Genomic DNA, 27003 nt, shown 5'->3' on the forward strand with positions numbered 1-27003 from the left:
ACCCTTTGCTATGACATTTGAAATTTAGCTCAGGTGCCTCCCATTTCTCTTGGTCATCTTTGAGATGTTTCTACACCTTGATTGGAGTCCACCTGTGGTAAATTCAATTGATTGGACATGATTTGGAAAGGCACACACCTGTCTATATAAGGTCTCACAGCTGACAATGCATATCAGAGTAAAAACCAAGCCATGAGGTCGAAGGAACTGCCTGCAGAGCTCAGAGACAGGATTGTGTCGGCACATATCTAGTGAAGCCTACAAAAAAGAATTCTGCTGCATTGAAAGTTCCCAAGAGCACAGTGGCCTCCATAATTCTTAAATGGAAGAAGTTTGGAACAACTAGGACTCTTCCTAGAGCTGGCCGCCCGGCCAAACAGCAATCGGGGGAGAAGGGCCTTGGTAAGAGAGGTGACCAAGAACCCGATGGTCACTCTGGCTGAGCTCCAGAGATCCTGTGTGGAGATGGGAGAAACTTCCAGAAGGACAACCATCACTGCAACACTCCACCGATCTGGGCTTTATGGCAGAGTGGCCAGACGGAAGCCTCTACTCAGTGAAAGACACATGAAAGCCCCCTTGGAGATTGCAAAAAAGCATGAAAGGACTCTCAGACTGAGAAACAAGATTCTGTGGGCTTTCATGTGTCTTTCACTGAGGAGAGGCTTCCGTCTGGCCACTCTGTAAATGTGATTTCAGTTTTTTCTTTTTAATAAATTTGCAAAACTTTCTAAAATCCTGTTTTCTCTTTGTCATTATTGGGTATTGAGTGTAGATTGATGAGGGAAAAATGAATTTAAACGATTTCAGCATGAGGCTGCAACATAACAAAATGTGAAAAAAGTGAAGGCGTCTGAATACTTTATGAATGCACTGTGTATATATATATATATATAATAGGATTTGTTTGGGTGTTTCTGGCGAAATGTACATACTGTAACAGACACCCGACCGATCCTACAGGACTCAAACCTGGTGACACTGGATGTAACACTCTCAAGGTGGCCCGAGCGTGGAGGCTTGAATTTAAAATATAATATCATTTTATAGCCGCTTGGTGAATGTGATAATGTTGGTAAATTTGGTTGCACAGGCCGACAGCGTAACTCTCACATGCTCGCTGGTAATTTAGTCACACATGGAGAAGCAATCGATCCCATGACGACCAGAATAATAAATAGCACCGCAAAGCGGGCGTAACCCCTCAGCCCATGCATGGTGGAAACCAATTTCAAGATGGCTGACGTGGCGGCCATATTGAAAATCGCAGCGCGCCCATTTTCGAAAGGAACCTTCCTCTCCCCAACCCCAACACACACTGCAAACATGGATTTAATCGGACAAGCCGTTCTCCTTGAAATTGACGGAAACCAAAAGTTGACGGATGCCCGGACCCCCTGGATGCCCGTGACGACAAAACCCCTTAGCCCAATTTGGGCAGAGCGGTGAAAAGTCAAGTAATGAGATTAAAAATAATGCCAAAATGAAACCAGGCAGGAAGCATGTAAAACAACAACAGAAAATGATGAGGAAGAAGAAGACATCCCTTTTGGAAAATATATCATTTTTATTTACCATAATTATTTCAGTCTCGCTTACCTCCTACTATATCTTAATCGACGCAGACTCACTAAAGAGGTATTCAGACACACAGCAGGAGAAAAGGGTTAAAAGATGCAGGGTGACGGGTGGGGAATAAAAGAAATACAGTAATGGAGTGGTTCAGGCCAGGTCAGGCCCAGCGAGACGCCTTTATCTAGATTCGGTGGGGTGAGCAGGCAAGTATTTACCTACCTGCATCGGGCTGGGAGGTGGGTTTCCAGCTGGTCCAGGCGAACTTGCTGCAGACGTCCACAAAATTATGGGACTGGTTCATCCTTTTGCCATAGTAGCCCAAATAACCCCTGGCGATGCTCTGGTAAGTTCTGCTGAAGACTTATTTGGAGAAATTGAGATTACCCACACATGCTCCTCATCCTGTGAAGGTTCTGGCTCAACTGTTCTGATGCAGACCTCACTCTCGATTCCCAGCTCAACTCCTGATTCTCACCCAAAACTTGTTTCAAAACCATCACTCATGTGATTTCATTAAGTGCACTCATTGGTAACCTGGCTTGAGAGCACCCTTGACTTGTCTGATTCAAAAGTATACTTGCTCCATTTGGCTCGAGAGGCGTTAGTCATGAGGCCGGTGATGACTAATCCTTGGTGACTATCTTGGCAGGCTTTCATTGGGGTTTGTACAACACATCAACTCTAAACCTGCAAATTCACCTGTCACCTTGTACCGCTGAGTCGTGACCGACTCCTGGCGACCCTCCATGTCAGCGCCTGCCAGCTACACCTGTCCTGTACCGCCTCCTTGAGGTCGTTTATTTGCATCATCGTTGCCAACTTCACTTCGTCCAGCCTCCTGGTCTCACTCTTCAACACATTCCACTGAGCATTCCTGTCATCGGCGATTTCTCGGTGGTGTTGCGACCTCATAATGTGACCAAGGTAGACCAGCTTCTGGTAGAGGAACATGGCATCTCGCGGAAGAGGATGACCGAGGGTCTGGAGGATGGAATCGTTTGATCTCATTGCAATCCAGGGAATCCATTGCATCAGTGCCCAACACCACATTTCAAAAGCTTGCATTCTCCACCTGTCTCTCTTTGTGGTGGCCCATGTTTCAGCGTCTTTTTGGTGTTCTATGCACAGTTCCATAAGCCGTTTGATGTTAGCAATATGTTACCTTATGCTTTAGTGCTTTCGAAACCCAGCTTGTTCCTCAGAAAGTTGTTCATTACCTCCGCCCCCAACCAAAGGTGGGTGGAGGTTGTGTTGTTACCCCTGTCTGTCCGTTTGTAAACAAAATATCTCAAGTTGTGGACGGATTCGGACCAAATATGGCAGAGATGCAGCATATGTGACAAGGACGTAATGATTAGGTTTTGGTGAATAGCCAGATCATAAGCCAGCCACCCTAACCATTAAACCAACACCAGTCTTAATGTTAAATTATTGCTGAGGATTGCATTGATGGTCGTATCTTGTTGTTACATTCACTTTCTTCAGATTCTTCAATTTGACCGACTCTTGCAACAAGGGGTTCATGATTGGTTCCACAAATGAAGCGCAAAAACATGCAAATTCAAATAAAACTAATTAACCCTTAACCCCTTCACCCTCAGATCCCATTTTCGTTGCAAACTTCTTTTTTTTTTTCTGTTTCTTTACAATAGATGGAACATTCTTGGCTGTGGGGTCTCATGACAACAATATATACGTGTATGCTGTCGATGAGAATGGTGGAAAGTACACTCGGTTGGGCAAGTGTGTGGTAAGGACCAACAGACGCATCAACACCACACGCTCTATTCTATATTCTTCTCTTTTCATCTCTCTTCCTTTCCCATTTATCCTTCTCAATTATCCTTTTAAAAACTTATCTCGCTCAAACTGAGATGCTCGTGATGTTGTTTTATTTAAACAGTTCCATATAATTTATCTTTATGATGTGCTTTTAGGGTCACTCCAGTTTCATTACTCACCTGGACTGGTCAGCTGATGGTAAACACCTCATATCCAACTCAGGAGACTATGAAATCCTCTACTGTAAGTTCCCTCATGTTACTGTATTTCTTGCAAGGAAACATTGGATTGGTAAAGACCATTTAAGCCTGTGTTGCTTCTGTCTTGCTCAAATGCCATGTACAGTAGCTAATCCAAATAATATTGTAACGGACTCGGGGGAGTGGAGGGGGGTAATGGGTGACGTGAGACCACTGGAAACGAGACCTGTTGGATAAAAGGAAGGATTTGCAATGATGCGATGGCTGATGGATTCCATGACGTTGCTGATTGGAAGAAGCCAATTGGTCTGTAGTTAAGGGGATCCGTTTTTGCTCCTTTTTATGTAATGATATGATGGCTGATTTCCAAGCAGATGGAAGGTGACCTAGGGTGAATTATAGGGTAAAAGGGGCAAATAGAGGATGTGCAAGAGCAGCCAAGCAGGTTTTTAGGACCTGTGAGCTGATGCCATCCAGTCCAGTAGCAGAGGCAGAGCCAAGCACCTACTAAAGCGATGCATACAGCGATTCGTTGGTATGAAGATCAGACATTCAATGATGTGAGTGAGGAAAGTGACAAAATAAATTTTGAGCACTTAATCGTGCAGAAACCATTGTGGCCTGTTCCAAGGCGAGGCATTTTTGGGCAGGCCGAAACAAAGATTAAGACCTCTAAGGAATAGCAGGCTGACTAAGGATGAAGCCTGTTTTTGTTTTTGTTTAATAAGCTGGTTAATTACCTTTAAAGGGTGTATACATTTACCCAAACACCCAGTTTTTATTCATGCACTCCCTTATTGGAGCTCCTTTAGTTTGCATGCAAGGTTTTGGGCCACTAGGTTTCATGGTTCTGGAGTTATAGAGGAGACACACACACACACACACACACACACACACACACACACACACACACACACACACACACACACACACTCACACTAACTGACTGACTGGCACACATTGTCTTTTATTATTATGATTATGATGTTAATTGGCGTTTGCATCTTCATATTTGGCTGCCAAAATGTATTTATTGCATCTTTGGATCATGTTCCTCATTCCCTGCTTCCGTATGTCTAGGGTTGGCAACTTCTTGTAAGCAAGTGACATCAGCAGCGAGTGTGAGGTCTGTGGAGTGGGCTACTTACACCTGTGTTCTGGGTTTCCATGTCTATGGTAAGTACCATATATAAAAATTTTCAGGTAATTTGTGTGATATGCAAAACATATTATTTTACAAAGAAATTGAAATTCTTTATTCGGCTTTTATACCAACAAATGGTTTGTGGGGTTGAGAGCAGGATGAAGAACTAGTGCATTAATAAGATTTTAAGCATATCCTATATATATATATGACCCTATTGATGCACTAGTTTTGCTGGTATTCAATTCAACAATATATTGTTGTGGCCGCTGCTCGTCCCATGGTCCTGTTGAGTCCCAGCGGGCCGTGCCAAGAACGCCCAACTGAGTCGATGGCCCAGAGCCACATCACGTGTCCACCGCCATTATACCATGCTGGTGGGATCTCCACGTCAGCTGATGCGTTGCGCTAATTCTGTACCGCACATCTGATCTCTTGATTAACGGCCGAGTGTAGCTGGTGAGGCACATGACATGGTCTTGTGTAGAGCGCTGGTCACCCATAATCAATTAGTCCTTCAATTAGACTGCCCAAATTCACCCCCGTGAGACTAGGTATGTTTAATAACAAATTATGGGACACAGGGGATGGTAATACAAGAAGCAATACAATAATGATATGATAAAACCACTTGACCTATACTGTTTTCCCCCCCATCCTGAACCATGAGGTACTTATAGCCCCTCCCCTCTCTGCCGCCATTGGTTGATCCACAGGGCTTTGTGCTTGGTCCCACTCTGTTCCTTGTTTATATCATTCTTCTGCATGAGAGCAATATGATCTTCCTGATAATGTTCTGTCTCAGCTAACCATGTATGCTGATGACTCCTCACTTTACAGGTACATCTGCTGATTCACTCGACACCACTCATAATGAGGTTGAAGTTTCACTGCACAATGATTTAGAGAATGTGTTGAAGTGGGGGCCTGACTGGCTGTTTACCTTCAATGTAAAGAAGATGAAATTGTTGTCCATGTCTCGCTCAAGAAACAGGTCTTTCCCTTCTTTACACATGGGGTCTTCGACCTAAACAAAATCATCTGAGCTTTGGCTTCTTGGTCTCGACATCTCCTCTAGCCTCCGTTTGGATAAGTACATTTCTGGTATTGAAAAGAGTGCTTCCAGATGGGTTGGTTATCTTTATCAAGCGCAAAGATTTACCTCCTGAGGCTGTTTTGTACCTGTATAAGACAACTATTGAGTACCCCTCATTGAGTACTGTTGCCACATTTGGGCTGGAGCACTGGTCTGCCACTTATCTTTACTGGGTAGGCTCCAGAAACGCATTGTCAACCTGGTTGGTGTGGAGATGTGTTCAACTCTTCAACCACTCTCTCACCGTCGGTCGATTGCCACTCTTGGCTTGCTCTACAGATATTTTCATGACAAATGTTCTGTTGGACTTTCTAATCCTCCCGTACGAGTGTTTGCCATTTCTGCACAACCATGCACTGTAGCTGATCCAAAGTACAGAATGAACGGCGATGCAGATAGTTTTATCCCTCGTGCTGTCTCACTCTGGAATTCACTACCTGTAACGTGCTTCATTATCATACAATCTACTCGGCTTCCTCTTGGCAATTCCTACATCCTTGAGGTTTAATCACATTTTACCTGACTTCTGCTGCTTCCTGTATCTTGGATGTTTTCTTGTTGTTTTTTCTTTGTTTTTATTTTGTTTTGCTTTGTCCTTATCTTTTTCTAACCTTCCATTAGCCCCTTTCAACCCCTAGCCCCATTTGGGCGATTTCCATTAAAAAAAAAAATTGGTCCGTGGTTGGGGAAAAGCATTCCTGACCTCACCGAACAGCCCTGCTGGTGGTAGGCGTGGCCGTTCTGGGTTTCTCACCCAAACGTGTGCTTGAAGGCCCACCGTGATGCTTTGGAAGAACATAAACTATTGCGGAGGGTAGAACATTAAATAAAAGTTCAAAGGGATGGTGATTTTTAGAAACACCAAAGGGAGGGGTATACATTAATCTATCCAGCCATAAAGTGACACACATCTAACATCACGATTAAACTCGATGGTATTCATGGAATACTTACCCTGTGCAGTCAACCTTGGTATGAGCCATCTCTTCTGTTTTTGAAGGGTTTTTTATTTGATCCAATATGGTTGCCTGACCACGTGAGCGATTACATCATAAATTTATATTCTCTTATGTAATTGTTGCATAGATCAGGCTCAATACATTTCAGACATATAGAGGTGCAACGCTTTTTGGTTTTTCCAAGATGGCACCTGTACCACGTGACCTATGACGTCATAATTATCATTAAAATATTCTACAGAAGGAAGTGCTCCTACGGTGAAAATTTTGTGTCCATCAGACCCAGAGTTGCAGAGAAAAAAAAATTCATACTAATCGGATGAAGCGTTCTACTTGTCGAGTTATGACGCCATGAAAAACAAGGCACCAATGACATCATCATTAACATATTTTATTCCCCATGGGGAGTACTTGGCAATGAGCCATGGTCCAATTTTTCTATGCATTAGTTTCAGAGATAGAGGTGCAAAGTTTTTCCAAGATGGCACCTGTACCATGTGACTTATGACGTCATACTTGGGAAAATATTCTACAAGAGGAGGCGCTCCGATGGTGAAAATTTAGTGTCAATCGGACCAAAAATTGCAGAGAAAAAAATTCAGACTGATCGGATCAAGTGTTGGACTTGTCGAATTATGACGTCATAATTAAGGCACCAATGACATCATCATTCTACTCTGGACATGCTGCTTCTGCTGTCTCAACAATGGATGGAGGTCCTCAATGCCAAACAGGAAATCAGAGCTGTCTCCCTTGACATATCACGTGCCTTCGATACGGTCTGGCACCCCGCTCTGCTCACCAAACTCTCCTCCTTTGGTATCCATGGAAATCTCCATGCATGGCTGGCGGACTTCCTTTCTGGTCGCAATCTGTGTGTGGCCCTGAATGGAATTCTCTTATCTCTCCTTCTTGTTCAGGCTGGCGTTCATCAAGGCAGTGCTCTGGGCCCTGTGTTTTTTCTGGTCTTTATTAATGATCTCTCTGACTCGCTGGAAAATCCTCTCTCTCTTTCCTTATGACTCCACTCTCTGCTGCTGCATATCCCAACCCTCAGATCGGCAGGCAGCAGCCTCTTCACTCTCTGCAGACCTGGACAATATAAAAAACTGGTCAAACAAGTGGAACACGTCTTTCAATCCTGACAAATCTCACACTCTCACTTTGTCTCTCCGAAAAGACCATCCGGACAACCCTCCCATCTACTTTCTGAACAATCCTCTTGAAGAAGTTCTGTCACTCAAGCTTTTGGGTCTCATTATGTGCCATGATCTTTCCTGGGAAACCACATTCCCAAGCTGGCCTCCAAAGCCAGTCGCCGACTGGGCATCCTCCGTCGTGCGAAGTCCCTTCTGGGCACATCTGAGCTCCTCACCACATACAAGGCTTTCATCCGCAGCTCAATGGAATACTGCTCTCCCCTCTGGGCTGAAACTCCTGCCTCACACCTAGCTCGGCTTCACGCGGTTGAAACCAAAGCATTCAGAATCATTGGAATCTCCCGCGATGAAGCTGATTCTGAGGACCTTTCTCTCTCTCACCGCAGGCAGGTTTGTGGTCTTTGTCTTCTACCGGCTCCTCTCTGGCCTTGCCCCCCCCTGTTCTGTCTGTGCTTTGTCCCCCAAATATTCCTGCAGGATGCACAAGATCTGTCAGCAACCCTCTGCCAAAATCAAGACTCTGTTCACCTTCACTCCTTCATTCCTCTTTTCTCTCGCCTCTGGAACAAACTCCCACACTCTCTTCAATCCCTCTCCTCCCTCCAGGTCTTTAAAACAGCTGTTCAACACCATCTCTTAACTTCCCCCATCCAAAACCTTGATCTTTTCTACCCCCGTTAAAACACCCCAAATCTGCCTCATTAAATCCCCAACTTCTTTCCTGAAATTCCTAGAAGTTTTTTTTTTTTTTTTTTGTATACTGAATCGAGGCTCGTGAAAGAGCTAACATTTACTTCACAAACAAATCAACCAGACAAACAAAACACACAAAAAGAGGGAGCGGAAAACAAGATGGGGAGAGAAGGGGAAGCACACCTTCTCAAGCTTTTGGGTCTCACTATGTGCCATGATCTTTCCTGGGAAACCACATTCCCAAGCTGGCCTCCAAAGCCAGTCGCCGACTGGGCATCCTCCGTCGTGCGAAGTCCCTTCTGGGAACTTATGAGCTCCTCACAAGAAGGGAAAGGGAAGTGTTCATTTGCTTTATACCGTGTGCACCTCCCCCAGCCCTCCCCCTCCCCCTTCCACAGATCTACCGACGGCACTGTTGTCTTCTGTTGTTGTGCTTGTGTGCTTTCCTCTCTTCCTCTCTTGTCTCCCGCTCCCTTCATTGCATGCTGCATGTGTCTGTGCATGTTTTCATGTTCAATGTGTCAGCTCTTGCATGAGCCTGGATGCTGTATGCAAAAAAAACAAAAAAACAGCTGAAGGGATTTAAATCAAACTTGTTTCTTTTTAGGACAGTGAACGATGGCATCTACCCGTTGTCGGACGATGCAGAGGCATATTAGCGAGACAGTCGCATTGTTCTAGTTATAAATGTCCCTTCTTTTCTATTGTTTTCCATTTTCTACATGCTATGGAATGTCCCTTCTTTCTATACTTTGCCACATGGCGCATACAATATAAAGGGGCCTTTTATATGCCCATTCCATCTTCCCAAGAATGTCCCTTCTTTTCTATAGTTTGTCACATGGCACACACACCATATAAAGGGGCCTTTTCTATGCCCCCAGCATTTTACCCAATAATGTCCCTTCTTTTCTATAGTTTGCCACATGGCACATCCCATATAAAGGGTCCTTTTCTATGCCCCTGGCATTTTCCCAAGAATGTCCCTTCTTTTCTATAGTTTGTCACATGGCATATCCCATATAAAGGGTCCTTTTCTATGCCCCTGGCATTTTCCCAATAATGTCCCTTCTTTTCTATAGTTTGCCACATGGCACATCCCATATAAAGGGGCCTTTTCTATGCCCCTGGCATTTTCCCAATAATGTCCCTTCTTTTCTATAGTTTGTCACATGGCACATCCCATATAAAGGGTCCTTTTCTATGCCCCTGGCATTTTCCCAAGAATGTCCCTTCTTTTCTATAGTTTGTCACATGGCACACACCATATAAAGGGACCTTTTCTATGCCCCTGGCATTTTTCACAAGAATTGTTGTCGATCACTCTCAATAAATTTCAAACTGATCGGACTAAGCGTTGTACTTGTCAAATTATGATGTCATAATTAAGGCAACAATGACGTCATCGTTAACAACATTTATTCCCCATGTGGAGTTCTCTACAATGAGCCACGTTTCAATTTTTCCATGGAGTGGTTTCAGAGATGTAGAGATGCAACGTAACCCCCTCATTTCACCTGAAACCGCGAACCACCTGGCGAGCTCTCTAAAAGCTGATTGGCAATGGAAGCCATTCCCAGGACTTGTGCTCGACCAAGGGCCTTTTCCTGTTTCTGATTTGCTGCTTGTGTAACGAACAAAGTTAATTTCGGTAATACTGTCACCTGTTCTCCTGTCAAGTTAAACATCGGGGAAAACGTGTTTTAAATTGATTCATCACGTGACAATGTTTTATTTCTTTGAGATGGAGCATTCCCTTTGCGCTGTTTATCATATTGTGGATCACAATCGGTGGGGTGGGGGCCCCGAGATATTGGGGGAGGGGGCGGGCATGTTGTCTGGGGGCCCGAGATATTTGGGGGGGGGGCTGTTATCTCGGGGCCCCATGCAATTGCAGGGAATACACACCCCTACCTCCGCCACTGCCTTTATCACTCCAAAATATTAACCTGCCGAGCATTTGAAGCAAAAACATGTTCACTGTTTGTAATTATTTCATACAATAAACAATTTGATGAGGTACAATACTCATAATGACGCTGAAAATCAGGTTTAAGAATAATTACGTTTTCATTATTATTGTTTATTTAATTATTAATTACGTTTTAATTCTTTAATTAATTTGATTATGCCTTATCCATTAAGCCATTGGCCTCATAGGCTAATATAATATTTATTTATGTGTGTGTATGTATATATATATATATACATATATATATATATATGTTTTTTTGTTTTTTTTTGGTTTTTTTCATATATATATATATATATTATTTTAAAACAAAAACTTTGGAACTTGTGTGGAATTTGTTTTGAAAGCAATTAATTAGACCTATTGGCCGATGTATATTTTTCAGCTAGTTTCAATGTTTAACCTTTGAGATATGAGCGCCAGCACATTTTCGGTGGATGGACGGACAGACAACGACGTGACTTCGAGGGTTTTCAGAGTCAACATGAACACTTAAAAGAAAGTGGGCCTCATCAGATAACCACACATTACTCAGAAAATTTGGATCCCTCCCCATTTTTCCCTCAAACCATTCACACGTCGCCACACAGCGTTGTTTATTATTGTCTTCCTTTTTACTTCACTTGTATGCGATACAGGTACATTTTTAGTTCCTGATTCAGAATTATTTGTGTCTTGGGACTTGATAAACCTCTATCAATCGAAAAATAGCAAACCTATCTGGGGCTAATTTGGTCTCGAACTACTTTCTGAATCGTGTTTTGAGTCTGTTTAAATGACGTTGTAGCAAAGTAAGACTCCACAATAAGGATCCTTTGTTAAATTATCCATCCCATCTTCAAAGTTAACAGTACAACACTGATGTTTGCAGTTTTTTTCCTCCAAATAATGCTTCGTACAAACCTGCAATAGAAAAAAATTATATTATAAAATAAAAATTTCACACAACTTTAATAGGGTTGCGTTTATTTTATGAAACACTGAGTACATCCCAATTTTCTCCATGAAAATCCATCAACTTCTTAATGTCAAAAAACGGTCAATTTTGATTGTCTCATTTTGTTGTTCAGACACTTTTTCTTTGCAAACTTGAGGTGCCACCATCTATTGAGATATTTTATTTATAATGATGTTTTATTTATAATGAAGGGTGTTGACAAAATAAGTGCAGAAGAGATTTTCAACAGAATGGAGTGATAGGACCAGGGTGCATCACCTGTGGCTGAAGGAGAAGAGAGTTAAGACAGAAATAAATAAGACAGGAGTCTCACTCAGAAAGTAGTTGATGCATGGTGATGGAGTGGTCTCCCAATAGAAAGGGTATGGCAGCAGAAATAGTGGATGATAAGTTTTTAAATTGGAATTAGATAGGTACCTAGATGTATTGAAGATAGAAGGGTATAGGTATATTGATGGGACCTGGAGGTAGCTTGTGTGTGGATGGTGTTGGTGTAGTGCAGGCCTTGTGGACCGAATGGACTCCTCCTGCATCAGAGTTCCTTCTTCTTCTTCTTCTTCTTGTTGTTGTTGTTGTTGTTGTTGTTGTTGTTGTTGTTGTATATCAAGTTTTGGATTATTTGGTTCAGTGCTTATAAAGAAGATCTTTGAATGTTTGAGGGGGGAAGAAAATCCATTAAGTCAAAGATGGCCACTAAGTCTGAACCAATCAACTTCTTCGGAGGATATGTGTTAGATTTCATGACTTCTTAAGTTGTAACATTACTGTGAAGTTGTAAGTTTATCAGTGTAGCGGGATCTGAGAATCACAACGGTGGTTACAAAATATGGCAGAATGATAACAATAATTATGATGAATCTCCAAACCCCAACAAGAAGAAGAGGCTTCCAGTCAGACGAAGTTGGAAGTCTAATTATTTATCAAGTAAAAAATAATGTGAAAGAAGCATTGGATTCCTCACTCCAGTTTTTCACTTGCATAAGAAAATCATTGACGGTTGAGTGCAACAAAGGGAAAAAGAAACAACAGCAGTAATGTGGCACACAGTATGGTTTCCACTGTGAGAGATAAACTTGTAGTCGGACTAATTACAAAATTGAGTAATGCTTCAGCATCAATGAGCAGAAACCTAAAGCAAAAAATGAAAACAAAAGAGAGGAAAAGTGTAACAAAAAAAACTTCAGCAATGAAACTCGTGGGGAAAATATCGACAAATAATCTTTCCTCTTGGGAATACAGTAATTACCGTTGGCCATATGGCATACTGTCAAGCTAACGGATCAACAAAACAGCATCTGGCATTTGTAAATGGATAAAAGACGAGGAAATGGTGAGGAATGTGCGGGCACGTTTACGATTTTCTCTGTAAATTCTTGTGCTTGTTTTTTGTTTGTGATGCATGTAGGCGCTACGTCGCTACATGTAGGCTTGGACCGGAATGCTGCTTTTCCTCATTAAATGTACAACAAAAACTATGACATGGAATTTGCCGTGAATGCATCGATGCATTGGCCTCCGCTCATGATAGATGTCAACCCACTGTTACATTCGATCTCAATTAAAGGTTAAAAGTTACATAGAGAGAAAATGAAGAAGAGTAGAAGAGAGAACATCAGATGCTTCTAACTCAGGTTCTGGTCTGTAAAACGATTTTCAAAGGACACATGACCTTTGACCTTTTTATCAGTGTAAGTGCGTCCTTGTGCCAAGTTTGATTGAAATTCCTTCAGTGGTTCACAAGTTATCGTGGTAACAAAACTCTGAAAACGTATGAACAGCGGGATGGACAATCCGAAGACATAATGCCCCCAGCCTTCTACTGTGGACAAAGCCAATACCTCTTCCTTGTATGTGAAGAGTGGGAAGACACCTGTAGTACGCCATGGGGACACCCGGTGTAGGGAGTGAGTAAAGCAACACCCTTCCAGACTTCCTTGCTCATTTTAGGTTATTGTTGGTAACAAAGTGAAAACAAAAATTTATAAACCTCGGATGAAAAGAAAAAAAAAACATCCAATCATTATACCCTTTGCGATATAAACATAGAGTGGCACGCATTAAAATGTATTTCTCATGTAATCATATAGGACACAACAGGTGATTCTCATATAACATACAAAAATCCAGTTGAAGAATCGTCATTCAAGAACTCGATTACAATCTCTTATCCCTGACATATAAACGTATTAAAATATGTACCAATAAAGTACGTGCATCCATGATAAATTCTTCATGTTTTCCACCTTAATACAGCTTTTTTTTCCTTTTTTTTCCTTTCTTTTTTTTGTATACTGAATCGAGGCTCGTGAAAGAGCTAACATTTACTTCACAAACAAATCAACCAGACAAACAAAATATATAAAAAGAGGGAGCGGAAGACAAGATGGGGAGAGAAGGGGAAGCACACAAACACAACATTTGAGAGCAGGGAGATGTGTGGGAGGGAGAGGGCTTGGGGGGAGGAGGCGTGGGAAGGGGGGGGGGGTGGGAGAAGTATAAAACACAAGGACACCAAGGACTTCCAGGACAGAAGTTGGTATTTCAAAAAAGTGGAATTGGGGTGAAATTAGCGGGGGTAGAAAAGATCAAGGTTTTGGATGGGGGAATATAAGAGATGGTGGTGAACAGCTGTTTTAAAGACCTGGAGGGTGGAGTGGGATTGAAGAGAGTGAGGGAGTTTGTTCCAGAGGCGGAAGAAAAGAGGAATGAAGGAGTGAAGGTGAGCAGAAAGTCTTGATTTTGGCAGTTTAACCATAAGAGGGTTGCAGGCAGATCTTGTGCGACCTGTGAAGGTATCAGTTCGCATATTCCTGCTCTTACATAGAACAGCAATATTCCTAACAACAAAGTGTTTTAATATCTTTTCAACTTATCCATCCAACTTATCTTGTCCATCCAACCATCTTTTCCACTGGAATGCATGATGTCAATTAAATAAATAAAAGAACTGGGATTTGCCAACAGGACCAGCTTTAAACAATAACTCACTCTTGGGTGAATAACATCTCAAAGTGAATAACCAGCACTTAACTGTGTATCATTGGTTCCTCGTGAACAATTTAAACCTACATTTTTAGGCAGAATGAACTGCACAAACTCGTTCCTCCGCACAAAATTCCGGACAATGGAAATGGGTCCACGCGAACCACGAATATCTTGAAATAACTTTTTGTTAAATGTAAAGTTTGTATTCCATGATGGTGACAGAGAGAAATTCAATTGCTTATCATTAAAGACCCCGTCCTTACGGATGCGTGAATTCCCTGGGAATTATGGACGGGTTAATTCCCCCAGAATTGGCAATTTCAGTATAACTTATGATACTTCCTCTCACCAGGCAGCGCTATACGATACACATTTACATTTAGTAAATTGGGGTCCTCCCCTGACCCTGAACCATCGGGACTATGATGTTTTCTTAATGGTTTAAAAACTTCCCGTGCACACCCCAAGTACAACCACCACTTTTTAACTCATTCCACCCAGCAGTTCAGGAGTGCATAGAAGTCAAGCAAACCCACAAGCAAACACTTCTTGAACTATAACGGCATTCGGTAGAGAGCATACCTCCGCCTGATTGGCCATATCACTCAATGGTGAAGAATCACTTAGAGAATTAAATAATTCTCATATCCGAATCCATATTCAGATCTTCACCAAAATCAAATCGAATCGTCCTTGTAAGACACCCAACCTGTCCACCAAGTTTTGTCCAAATCCATCCATACCTTTTTGAGATATCCTGCTATGCATCGTTTTTCCCCCGATCTCCCAATGGTGAAGAATCACTTTAAAAATTCTAGTAGCCGGATCCGACTCCGGATCTTTACCAAAATCTAATCGTTTCGTCCTTGTCACATCCGCTACATCTCTGCCAAATTTCGACCGATTCCGTCCACAACTTTTTGAGATATCTTGTTCACAAACGGACAGACAGACAAACGGACAGGTGGACAGGGGTGAAAACATAACCTCCATCCACCTTTGGTGGCGGAGCTAATTGCAGTATGATTAATTAATAGGAAAGTATCAGCCACACATTGTTACATAACCGAGATTGATTTACGTTCTCATTTACATTAACTACATTAACAACTTGTCGACTTGCAGGGATTACCAATGCTATTGCATTATCACTTAACATTTGGAATGCTTTTTATCATGAAAAAAAAACAATTAGTATGGGTAACCTTCATTGCCATAGTTACCTTTGATTTGGCTTTTTTTCTGCCTTTGTGTGTTGTGCTGCGTGCAGGAGTGTGGTCTGATGGTTCCGACGGGACCGATATCAATGCGCTTTGCCGTTCACACTCCCAGCGTGTTCTAGCTATTGCTGATGACTTTGGCAAGGTGCAGCTGTTTCCATTTCCCTGTGCCCAGCCAAAGGTGAGTGTAGAATTGACTTTCAAACACATACTGATAGGATCCAATGCCAATTATATGAAGCTTCAGTGTGGACAATGCAATAATACGAACTATCCTGCTGCTCATGCTTCAACTATTGTAAACTAATATATACACACCCACTCGGTGCTTTGCACAGTAAGGGGCAAACTACATATTTTCCATGCACAACAAGGGAGATTCATTGAAAAATTGTTGATAGTTCTAAATGGGTTGGGGTATCGGTTTTATTCATATTATACCATAGTTTTATGACATCATAATCGTTTGCACATGCCCCATTTCCAACGACCATGCACTCCTCCATATTCTTATTATAATGGAGCAAACGCACATGGTTATGTTTGCGTATTTGTGATCAAAACATCTTCTTCTTCAAATGTTCTTTAACTATTCCACCACGTTGTTCATATATATGTAAAGCTAACCTAAGAAACACATTCGTGACTTACCTGTATTGATCATCCCTAATTTTGTTTTGTAACTTTGACTTGATTAATCGACATAGAGATATGAGCAAACGAAAATATATGACGTAGAAACCCGGCCGAAAGTCCGAAGGAAGTGGTGTCTTGGGTGTACGTCTGCTTTGTGTGGCTGGCAGTTCTACTTTCCCGTCCAGTTTTTGATATTGTGTTGTCTTTGCTATCCAGCTCGAAGTGATAATTTAAAATAAATATATATTTGTGCTCAGTTCCTTTTTATTTATACATGTTGGGCTCTGACTTCTGATTTACAGCATATATTCTATCAAAGCACAAAATATTGTTATGTTCACAGGCTGGTTAATACCACCCCCGAACGGTTAGACCGAAACAGGCTTTAATGCCGAGGCTTTGTTCCAAATTATGACAATATTATGCTCACGCACGTGGGCTGAGGAGAATCACGAGGCACCTTATCTCTTTTAAAACCAAACGGGGTTATTCCAGAAACGCAACAAAATAACTAGAGAAGATGAATTCAATAATTATATTCAGTCGTGGCCAAAAATATTGGCACCCTTGCACTTTTTTTAAAATAATGCACCATTTCTTCCAGAAAATTGCTGAAATTAAAAAATATTTTGGTATTAAGCATATGTATTTCTTTGGTTTGCAGAGGAACAAAACAAAAAAAGCTGAAAAAATTACTAAATCTTAGCTTATTTCACACAGAAATTCTAAAATGGCTGGGACAATATTATTGGCACCTTTTAAAAGTTATAAATAATTACATTTCAAGCAAGTGATTCTCCTTTACTTTGGAAGTGAACTCACCTGTGGTGAGTTGCAGGTGCCTGCAATATAAAAGTCACTCATTCGACCAGTTTGAATAGAGTAAAGGAGTCATTCTGCTGTTTTGTGTCACTGTGTGTACCGCAATGAGCATGGAGAAAAGAAAGAAAACCAGAGAATTGTCTGAGGAGGTCAGACACAAGATTGTACCTAATCATGGACAATCTCAAGGCTACACATCCATCTCCAGAGACCTTGATGCTACTGTGCCCACCATACGCAATGTTATCAGGAAGTTTAAGGCCCATGGCACTGTAGCCAACCTCCCTGGATGTGGCCGCAAGAGAAAACTTGATCGAAGATTGCAGCGAATAATTGTTCAAATGGTGGATAAATATGAATGAATGAAGCACCTCAATAAACTGCCAAACAGATTCAAGCTGACCTTCAGACACAAGGTACGACAGTTTCAACTTGCACCATCCAACAAAATTTGCGAACCCGACTGGAGGCTGTCCTGTGGACATATGAAACCAAAATTAGAGATTTTGGTAAAGCACATCATCTCTCTGTTTACAGAAAACAACATTAAGCCTTCACAGAAAATAAAACCTTCCCTACAGTCAAACATGGAGGAGGTTCAGTGATGTTTTGGGGTTGCTTTGCTGCCTCTGGCACTGGGTGCGTTGAATGTGTGCATGTCATCATGAAATCAGGAGATTACCAAGGAATTTTGGAACACAATGTTCAACCCTGTGTCAGAAAGCTGGGTCTCAGTCGAAGGTCATGGGTCTTGCAGCAGGACAAGGACCCCAAATACACTTCAAAAAGCACCCAGGAATGGTTCAAGACAAAACGCTGGACAGTTCTGAAGTGGCCAGCAATGAGTCCAGATGTAAATCCCATTGAACATCTGTGGGGAAATCTGAAAACAGCAGTTGGGAGAAGGCACCCTTCAAATCTAGGAGAACTGGAGCAGTTTGCACAAGAAGAGTGGGCCAAGCTGCCAGTAAAGAGGTGGAGGAAGCTCATTCATGGCTATAGGAAGTGCTGACTGCAGTTATTTTGTCCAAATGATGTGCTACCAAATATTAAGCTTCGGGTGTCAATAATTTTGTCAATGCCATTTCTTTTTATTTTCTGATTTAAAAGGATATATTAAGTTCTGAATCAAAAACAAAGGTTCTGTAATATGAAGTGAAATAAAGAATTGTGGAGACCAAATACTTTTGTCAATTTCAACTTTTTAGAGAAAATTGTGAGTTATTTGAAAACAGTGCAAGGGTGCTAATATCTCCCGCGTTGAAGTGCTAATATCGCTAATATCGCTATATATAGTTGTAGTGCTAATAATAATAATATTATATAAACAAGGGTGCTAATATCGCTAATAATCTCCTGCGATGAAGCCAACTCTGAGGGCCTTTCACTCACTCACCGCAGGCAGGTTGGTGGTCTTTCTGTCTTCTACCGACTCCTCTCTGGCCTAGCTCCCCCAGCTCTGCCTGTGCTCTGTCCCCCAAATATTCCTACAGGTCGCACATCTGCCAGCAACCCTCTTCTGGTGAAATTGCCAAAATCAAGACACTCTTCACCTTCACCCTTTCATTCCTCTTTTCTCCCGCCTCTGGAACAAACTCCGTCACTCTCTTCAATCACACTCCTCCCTCAGGTCTTTAAAATAGCTGTTCACCACCATCTCTTATCTTCCCCCATCCAAAACCTTGATCTTTTCTACCCCCGTTAATTCACCCCAGATGCATTTTTTGAAATACCAACTTTTTCCTGGAAGTCCTAGCAGTGTCCATGTGTTTTTTCACCTCTCCCACCCCTGCCCATGCCTTCTCCCCCCAAGCCCTCTCCCTCCCACAAATCTCCCGATGTCTTTGTTCTCTACTATTGTACTCGTGTACTTCCCTCTCTCTCCCCATCTTGTCTCCCGCTCCCTTTATTATATGTTTTTTATGTGTCCGTTTTTTTTTTGTTTGTGATTAATGTTGGCTCTTACATGAGCCTTGATCTTGTATATAAAAAAAAATTTTTTTAATGTTTTGGCCACGACTGTACAATGAGGTAAACAAAGGTGAAAAAAAAATCTATAAAAACAAAGGCCCCTCGTCACAAGCACAGATGGGGTGAGGGACAAAACTGGGTAACTTATTTCTCGTGGCAGCGGGGAGGGGAGGAAGGCACAGAGCAGGCATTGAGATTGGCAGGATGATGAGGAGACAGCAGGATGACAAAGTGGTGATGAGATGAGCAGGACGACGAACAGGCAATGGAGAAAGATAAGAACAGCAAACAGAATGACTAATTGGTCTGTAAGCGAAGTGTACAGGTAGGCTCTGTCTGCTAGTATTCTAGTAATAATATAGATAACTACTTGGGGACTAGCTTTGAGCTTTGCTCACATGGGCCTGGCTTCAAATCAACATGTAACTCTCACCCGGTAAGTGTCTGTACAGCATCGTGTTTCAGCAATTTCCAAGGCTTGTTTCCCAAGTAGTGAGCCTGTTAATCAAATATGAATTAACGGCCCAAAGTGGTCTTCACAATCAACACAATATTTTGAATGATGATACGTTTTGATGTTTAATTTGGTTGTTCCTAGGTTTTTCAACCACAAAGCACAAGGTCGTTGACGACCTTTTAGTGGGTCAGGGATGCAAAAAATCCACTTCTGAGTTCTATGGGCAAATTTCTCGAAGATTGAATCAGTTAAAAGCTTGGCACATCGGCATCTTGAACACTAGAATAACTTGCGATGAAACACAGACATACACATCCATCAATGAGTTGTCCCACTTTCGCGTCACGCGAATCGACGGAAGTAGATCATTTCCATAATGGAAGTGAAAATAGTCCGATTAAAAAAACGATTATCTGGCTTATTATTCTCCCCCAAAAAAATATTTTAGTGCTAATGTATCAGGGTTATCATCCTCTAAAACGTATCTCTTCAAAAAAATGTTTTGATTGTGTCCCTTCAAGGCAGCCACCTAAACTGCTAAGCCAACACCAGGCTTCTCTTAGAAGTCTTATCTATCTATAATTCCAGTAATCTCTGTGTGTGTGTGTGTGTGTGTATGTGTGTGTGTATGTGTGTGTGTATGTCTGTGTGTCTGTGACCGCTGTTTCTCGACAACCACGGGTCCGATATACTTGAAACTTGCCAGGTATATTGCTGGGGACCTGAGGATGTGCCTTTTCAAGGTTTCATATTAATCGGAGAAGTAGTTACCGAGCTATGGCGATTTAGCCGTTCGCCGTTCGCTTTGGCTTTGCGAATGGACCGAACCATTTCATGTAAATAGAGGGGGGGGTTCTACCGTACTCGCAAGCCGTTCGCTTTGGACCAAACCATTTCATGTAAATAGAGGGGGGGGGATTGTCACTGTACTCGCAAGCCGTTCGCTTTGGCTTTGCGAATGGACCAAACCATTTCATGTAAATAGAGGGGGGGGATTGTCACCGTACTCGCAAGCCGTTCGCTTTGGCTTTGCGAATGGACCAAACCATTTCATGTAAATAGAGGGGGGGGATATAATTTTAGATATATATATAGTACGGGCATGCCCTAGTTCATAACAATGCACAATGTGCGTTTTCGAAAGTTAATTGTGGCCCTGGGAGAGGGTTGGGAGGGGCGTGTTGGGGGGAGAAGGGAGGGAGAGGTCAGGCGCAAATCTGAAGGTTCACTTGAGGTACCCTTGCATCAGCCCTGCAGATCATTATTTGTATCGAGAACCTTTAATGCTTTGTGGTAACCAGGACCATTAATACTTTGTGATACATTAAAAATTGACATTTCTCAAAATGCACCTCTTATATCGGTGTTCATCTGATTGAAGAATCATGGTTCTTGATGTAAACTTCCACAACTTTACTCTATCTTGTTCTACCCATATGGTTTTACTAATGCCTTTATTTTTGACACATCACTACCTGATCTACACCCTTCACCTTTGTTCTCAGGCGCCATGCCATATCTATGGTGGGCACAGCAGTCATGTGACCAACGTCGGCTTCTCTCATGATGACGGTCTGCTCTTTTCGACTGGGGGCAAAGATTGCAGCATCCTGCAGTGGCGTGTTGTGTGAACGTAAGCCATTCTTGGCCATCGTGATACCTTGTGTACAGAAATAGTGTTGACAGGCTTGATGGTTTTGCGCGTGTTCATCGTGTAACACAACATAGTCTCAGGAGATTCTCCATGTAAGCAAGAGTTTCCTCCTGGCATACATGTCTGGTCTTTCCGATTGTCCTGAGCCATTGAGCCAGTGGTTGCATAGATACACGTTGGATGTTTTCACCCTGACTAATGAGGTGTGCCTGCACGGTATTGCTGGAAGGCATGAAAAATAACCAGGTGAAAGGTAATCGAGATTGGTGCTATGTAGAAACATCACCTGCAGCACTTTTATTAATTTTGTATCTGGTAGCTTTTTGCATTTTCCTCAAACTGCAATAAACCCATTTGTTTAGCTCTGCACATGTGCACAATACGAGCTTGCACAGGTGCACAATACGAGCTTGCACAAGTGCACAATACGAGCTTGCACAGGTGCACAATACGAGCTTGCACAGGTGCACAATACGAGCCTGGTAACCAGACCTTATGGTGGCACATCCTCCCTTCCACACTTCCCCTTCCCTCCCTCACTCCCGACTCCCTCCCACACTCACCAACCCCCTCAACCTTCTGTCCTCATCTTTCTCCACCAAAGCCAGTTTTGTTTCAAATGAACTGTTGTTGTGATGAAAAAAACAATTACCCTTGATGGGTTGCTACCTTATAAAATCCCACGGTTATTCCTGGGACATTTAACATCTGAAAGCCCCTTTTGCTGACATTTGTTATTCATTGTGCATCTGCGTACATGATAAATGACATATTTATTAACGCACTTGATTACATGCCTTCAAATGCATTTTGGGACGGATTTGCACTTTTCACTATTTCTGTATTTCGTCACCCTGAAGGCAACATGATCAGCCATGAAATGTTATTGAAATAAACATAGCAGAGCTTCCCACGAGCTATCGTGTGTCTGCTTTCTCCTGCTCCAGAAGCTCACGCAGTTAACAACAACAACAACAACATGTGGAATCGCTGATGACCCTGTCTCTTTCTCTTTCTCTCTCTCTCTCTCTTTCTCTCTTCCTCTCTCTTTCTCTCTCTCTCGTTCTCTCGTTCTCTCGTTCTCTCGTTCTCTCGTTCTCTCGTTCTCTCGTCCTCTCGTTCTCATTCTCTCGTCCTCTCGTTCTCTCGTTCTCTCGTTCTCTCTTTCTCTCTCTCATTCTCTCTCATTTGTATGTCTGCTCGTGCTATATGGTACAGTGATACGGAAATCATGTGGTACCTCATAAACAAAAATAATACATGTCAATGTAACAAAATTGATTATCCTTCTGAGGTCATTGTAAAACGTCCACCACCGAAGTAATAATGATGATCGCCAAATAGATTTAAGCTGGCTGTTCACATATCGAATGTGAACACCTGGGAGCAAAAACTTGTTTTCTAGTACTGTGTAGGAGCTGCTGCATGCACACCAATATCTATATATATATATATATATATATATATATATATATTGTATACAAGATTGAGGCTCGTGTAAGAGCTAACATTAATGACAAAAAAAACAAACGGAAACATGACATCATAAAGGGGGCGGGAGACAAGATGGGGAGAGAGGGGGAAGCACACAAGTACAACATTTGAGAGCAGAGACATCGGGAGATCTGTGGGAGGGAGGGGGCTTGGGGAGGACCTATGGCCGACTGGTATTTATCTGAATTTGGAATATATGTGATCAAGCAGTGTAACCTGACGTCACTGATTAACTAACCGAGAGGACCAGATGACTTACTATCTGCACTGGCAGAACCATTTCCCAAGAAAGTGACTTGGTAAACAAAGGCACCCGGAGTGGTTTCATCCCACCCGGAAATTGAACCAGGGCCTACTTTAATGCGAGTAAAGCACACTAACCACTACACTACGGAACCTCAGTGAGGAGTAAAATATGGAGTGCTTGATTTTTACCCTTCAAATGTGCATCATTTTGCACGTCATGAGGTTGCATCTAAATCATGGAATAGTCATTTTATGCAAGTGAAATGTCAACATATACATTTTTATTAAAATAATAATAAATCTGCTTTATCTCCTCGACAAAAAGACTACTTTCACAAATAAGTCGAAAATACTTGGAAAAGTACCTGAGAGAAAGGGGTGTGCCTCTGCAAAATGAAAGATTTGGAAACTTTCTCAGCTCACTGAGATAGGCTAGCTGAAAAGGTCATATCTCCTAAATGATGCGACGTACGACGTTGTCATGCCTTTTGTTTGTCATGGGCATGCGATTCTGCATGTGAAGTTTGGGCTCGATCTGTTCAGCCGTTGCGGAGAAAAGGGGGTTTTAGTGTTTTTCACAAAAAACAATAGGGCGGCCGAACCACGTGAAGTATGACATCGAATTTTTTTGCATTCTGTATTTTTTTTCACCAAGGTCATGAAAAATTTGTCAAATTCTAACTTTGTAACGTTAGCACTTGTAATATCCTAAATAAACATGTTTTTGGTCCCATTGCAGATGGGATGGGAGTTCTTTAGAATGAGCCATGACTCCATTTTTTTCCATTGAGCCGTTTCGGAGATAGAGGGCCAAAGTTGAAGGTATTTTCCAAGATGGCGCCCATACCACGTGACCTATGACGTCATAATTAGCAGTAAAAAAATTATACACGTCTAGCCAATCACTTGGTGAAAAATTTGTGTCAATCGGACCAACAGTTGCTGAGAAATTTGTTTTTAAGTTTTTGGAGGTGAAAAAATCAGGTGGAAGAATAATAATAAAAATTCGAGGAACAATCATAGGTTTTCCTCCATTTAAATGCAGAGGAAACCAAATTACAGATTTCACATGAGCAACGGGAAGTTAAAAGTGCCGCTGCCAACGGAATCAAATGAAAGACCAAATACTGCATTGGAGTCATCAGAAGGAATCCGAACAATCTAAGAACAAAGATGAAGTCTTCACGAGGAACCTGGAGAGGATCTGCGTTTCAGCTGCTACTCCACTGCCCTCGAACCCATCCAGGTGCCAGGTGCACACAAGTGAGCTTTACAGAACAGTGAGTAACTGAAAACATACACACAGCACATGCGTGAAAGGCCTTTCGTTGCATTCATTCGTCATTTTGAAAGTCCCATAATCTCTGGTGCTTGCCAATTTTTATATCCCAATTTGTTTATCTTAATCTTCTTCCTCTTTCCCGACTTTGTCATCATTCTCATTTTAATTACTCTGGCATCAATCCCCATTGTCATCTTGGAGGCATAATGTTTTATCTTGGTTGTTCAGGTGAAACAGATGCTTTAACCATTCCACCACCGCGTCTTGTGGTGAAGGTGCGGTGAAAACCTACCATTCCGTCAACCAAGACGTACAAAGAGCTGTGGTGTTTCTGTGTTTTTTGGCAGTATAATTCGAAAAGTGTGAGTTTTTGTCATTCACAGACAATGTTCAATGATAGAAAGTCGTAAACATTTAACATTTACACACTGTACATTGGCAACTGTTACAATGCATATTTGAAGTACTGTACTAGTAATACACGCTCCCTCCAGGAAAGAAATATGGTGTGAGTACGCCCTCCCTTAGGCAGGGGTCTCTGCTTAAACCATTCCACATGTAGAAGTGAAAATTGCAGGTCATCTCCCTCGACTGGCACAGCCGTTTCCGATTGTATAATGACCAGATGTACACACATAGACAATTCCCTTATTAGTCCCCTACCGGTGTACACCGAAGGGGACGATAGGTTTGCACTCCGTCCCTCCGTCTGTCCGTCAGTCACGCAAAGAACAGTTTTCCGGACTTTTTTTCTAAACGCTCAATGCTAATGATTTCAAGCTTGACACACGGTTTCCTCATGATACGTTACAGATCAAGTTCGAACTTCACGACGTTTCGATCATTTTTAAGAAAGTTGTGGCACTTTAAACTTTGGGAATTCTGATAATTCTGATGATCCTTAACTCAGTGCCATTTTAAGTTTTAATTTCCTTTAAAAAAGATTTTCTCTGCAATAATTGGACCGATTGAGATAAAATTTTCACCATATGATGGACTCGGTCTGTAGAATATTTTAATGGTAATTATGACGTCGCAGGTCACGTGGTTCGGCCGCTATATTGTTTTTCGTGAAAACACGAAAACCCCTTTTTCTCTGCAACGGCTGAACAGATCGAGGCCAAACTTTGCAGGCAGAATCGCATACCCATGCGAACAAAAAAGCCAGCGAGCATGACGTCATGCGTCACATGATTTCAGAGTTATGACGTTTTTAAGCATGAACCTTTAAAACCTAGCTCCTCCCTCATTTTTGACCCAATCGAGGGAAAACTTCACAGATCTGTTCAGCATGTCAATCTACTAAAATGTCCTTTTGTAATTTGCGATATGGCACGTGGTTTGGCAGATATCGTTAATTAAACGAAAATATTTTTAAAATGGATATCTCTTGTTTATTCTGGAGTTCTCGTCAAGCCGCAACGCGCGCCCTCAGCCTCGTCTCGCGAACGTCAAAAGCGCGACACAGCGCGCCCTTTCCGGAGGGGCGGAGCCAAGCCGAGCAACATATATATACATATCGATCATTGATCGTGAACCGAAAAATATAATAAATTACTGATATTTAGCAACTCGAAAGGTTCTTTATCAGCAACTTATTTTGTCGTGCTTCTGCTGACCTGTCTGCAAGGTGTATAAATCGAAGTCCCGAGTGCGAATCACAGGTGAGCCCGTCCTGAGGTAATTAGCGATTGGGAACGATTCAGAACCTGTGGGTGAATAACCCTTGGTAATTTCCCCAACAGTTTTCCGGACGACAGACTGCCGGTAGGGGACATGTATTGCAGCGCAATACTCAGAATGCTTGTTTAAATATAGCTATAAACACCCTCTGCCTTCAGCTATGGTTTCCGGGTAAGAGGGAACTGCACTCGTGTGGGGCTGTTTTTTTGGTGTCCATGGCCTGACCCTGGGTAACCCAAGCAGGTATGTAAAATTTGGTGGAGACTGGAACAGCCATGTTTTTCTATGATATTCACACACACACACACACACACACACACACACACACACACACACACACACACACACACACACACACACACACACACACACGGTAGCATCTTCCTCATCCCAAAATCTGAAGAAGCATAACTACTTCACAAGTATACACCAAAAACATGTGCACCAACAGCATGCAAACTTCTAAAAAGAATCATAAAAGCAATTATGTACCACAACCTACCAGAATAAGGAGGCCTTGAGGCACAACAGAAGGGATGTAAATGAGGATGCTATGGAACAACAGACCACCTACTAACAAGGCCGTACATTAAGGCTGTAAAACAAGAATAACCAATAGTCCCGCAGCCAAGGGGAGTGACCCCTAATTCTCTGACATCGCTTTTTTGTCTGCTGATATTATTCATCTTTGGGGTGTATATAATGAGATCTAGGGTGGTGTGGACCTGTCACCCTTGAGCAATTTTAAATATTCAAGATGGCATCCAAGATGGCTGCCACGAAGGATGAAAATTCGAAAATTCCTATTATTTCAATGTTTTCTGCCACAGATAAATTATTTTTGGGCCAAGATATATGTTTTGGGGTCCAATAACTTCGATAGAAAGGGTTTGAGAAGTATTGGATGTACCGTTGCTGTGGTAACTAGCAATATGGCTGCCATTAAGCCGGTAAAAGGCGGTAACAATGACAAAACGTCCAAGATAATATTAATAGAGCATTCTTTGTATTTCC

At 42.1% G+C, this 27003-nt stretch overlaps 1 protein-coding gene across 6 annotated transcripts in view; it reads left to right on the forward strand.

The window, feature by feature from the left end:
• LOC137435048 (echinoderm microtubule-associated protein-like 2) overlaps window positions 1-22195 on the forward strand; it is a 171386-nt gene extending 149191 nt beyond the window's left edge. For 5 of the 6 annotated variants that reach the window (XM_068128433.2, XM_078784806.1, XM_068128430.2 and 2 more), the window contains 5 exons: window positions 3228-3325; window positions 3513-3600; window positions 4638-4733; window positions 15795-15925; window positions 21136-22195. In XM_068128433.2, coding sequence (XP_067984534.1) covers window positions 3228-3325; window positions 3513-3600; window positions 4638-4733; window positions 15795-15925; window positions 21136-21261 — 539 coding nt within the window. In that variant the 3' untranslated portion in view covers window positions 21262-22195. The remainder of the gene's footprint in view (window positions 1-3227; window positions 3326-3512; window positions 3601-4637; window positions 4734-15794; window positions 15926-21135) is intronic. The other variant, XR_013624598.1, reaches the window with a different exon arrangement.
• The last annotated feature ends 4808 nt before the right edge of the window (window positions 22196-27003 follow it).

This window comes from Myxine glutinosa, chromosome 9 (assembly GCF_964187855.1).
Source record: "Myxine glutinosa chromosome 9, kmMyxGlut1.1, whole genome shotgun sequence".
Taxonomy (NCBI): Eukaryota; Metazoa; Chordata; class Myxini; order Myxiniformes; family Myxinidae; genus Myxine; species Myxine glutinosa.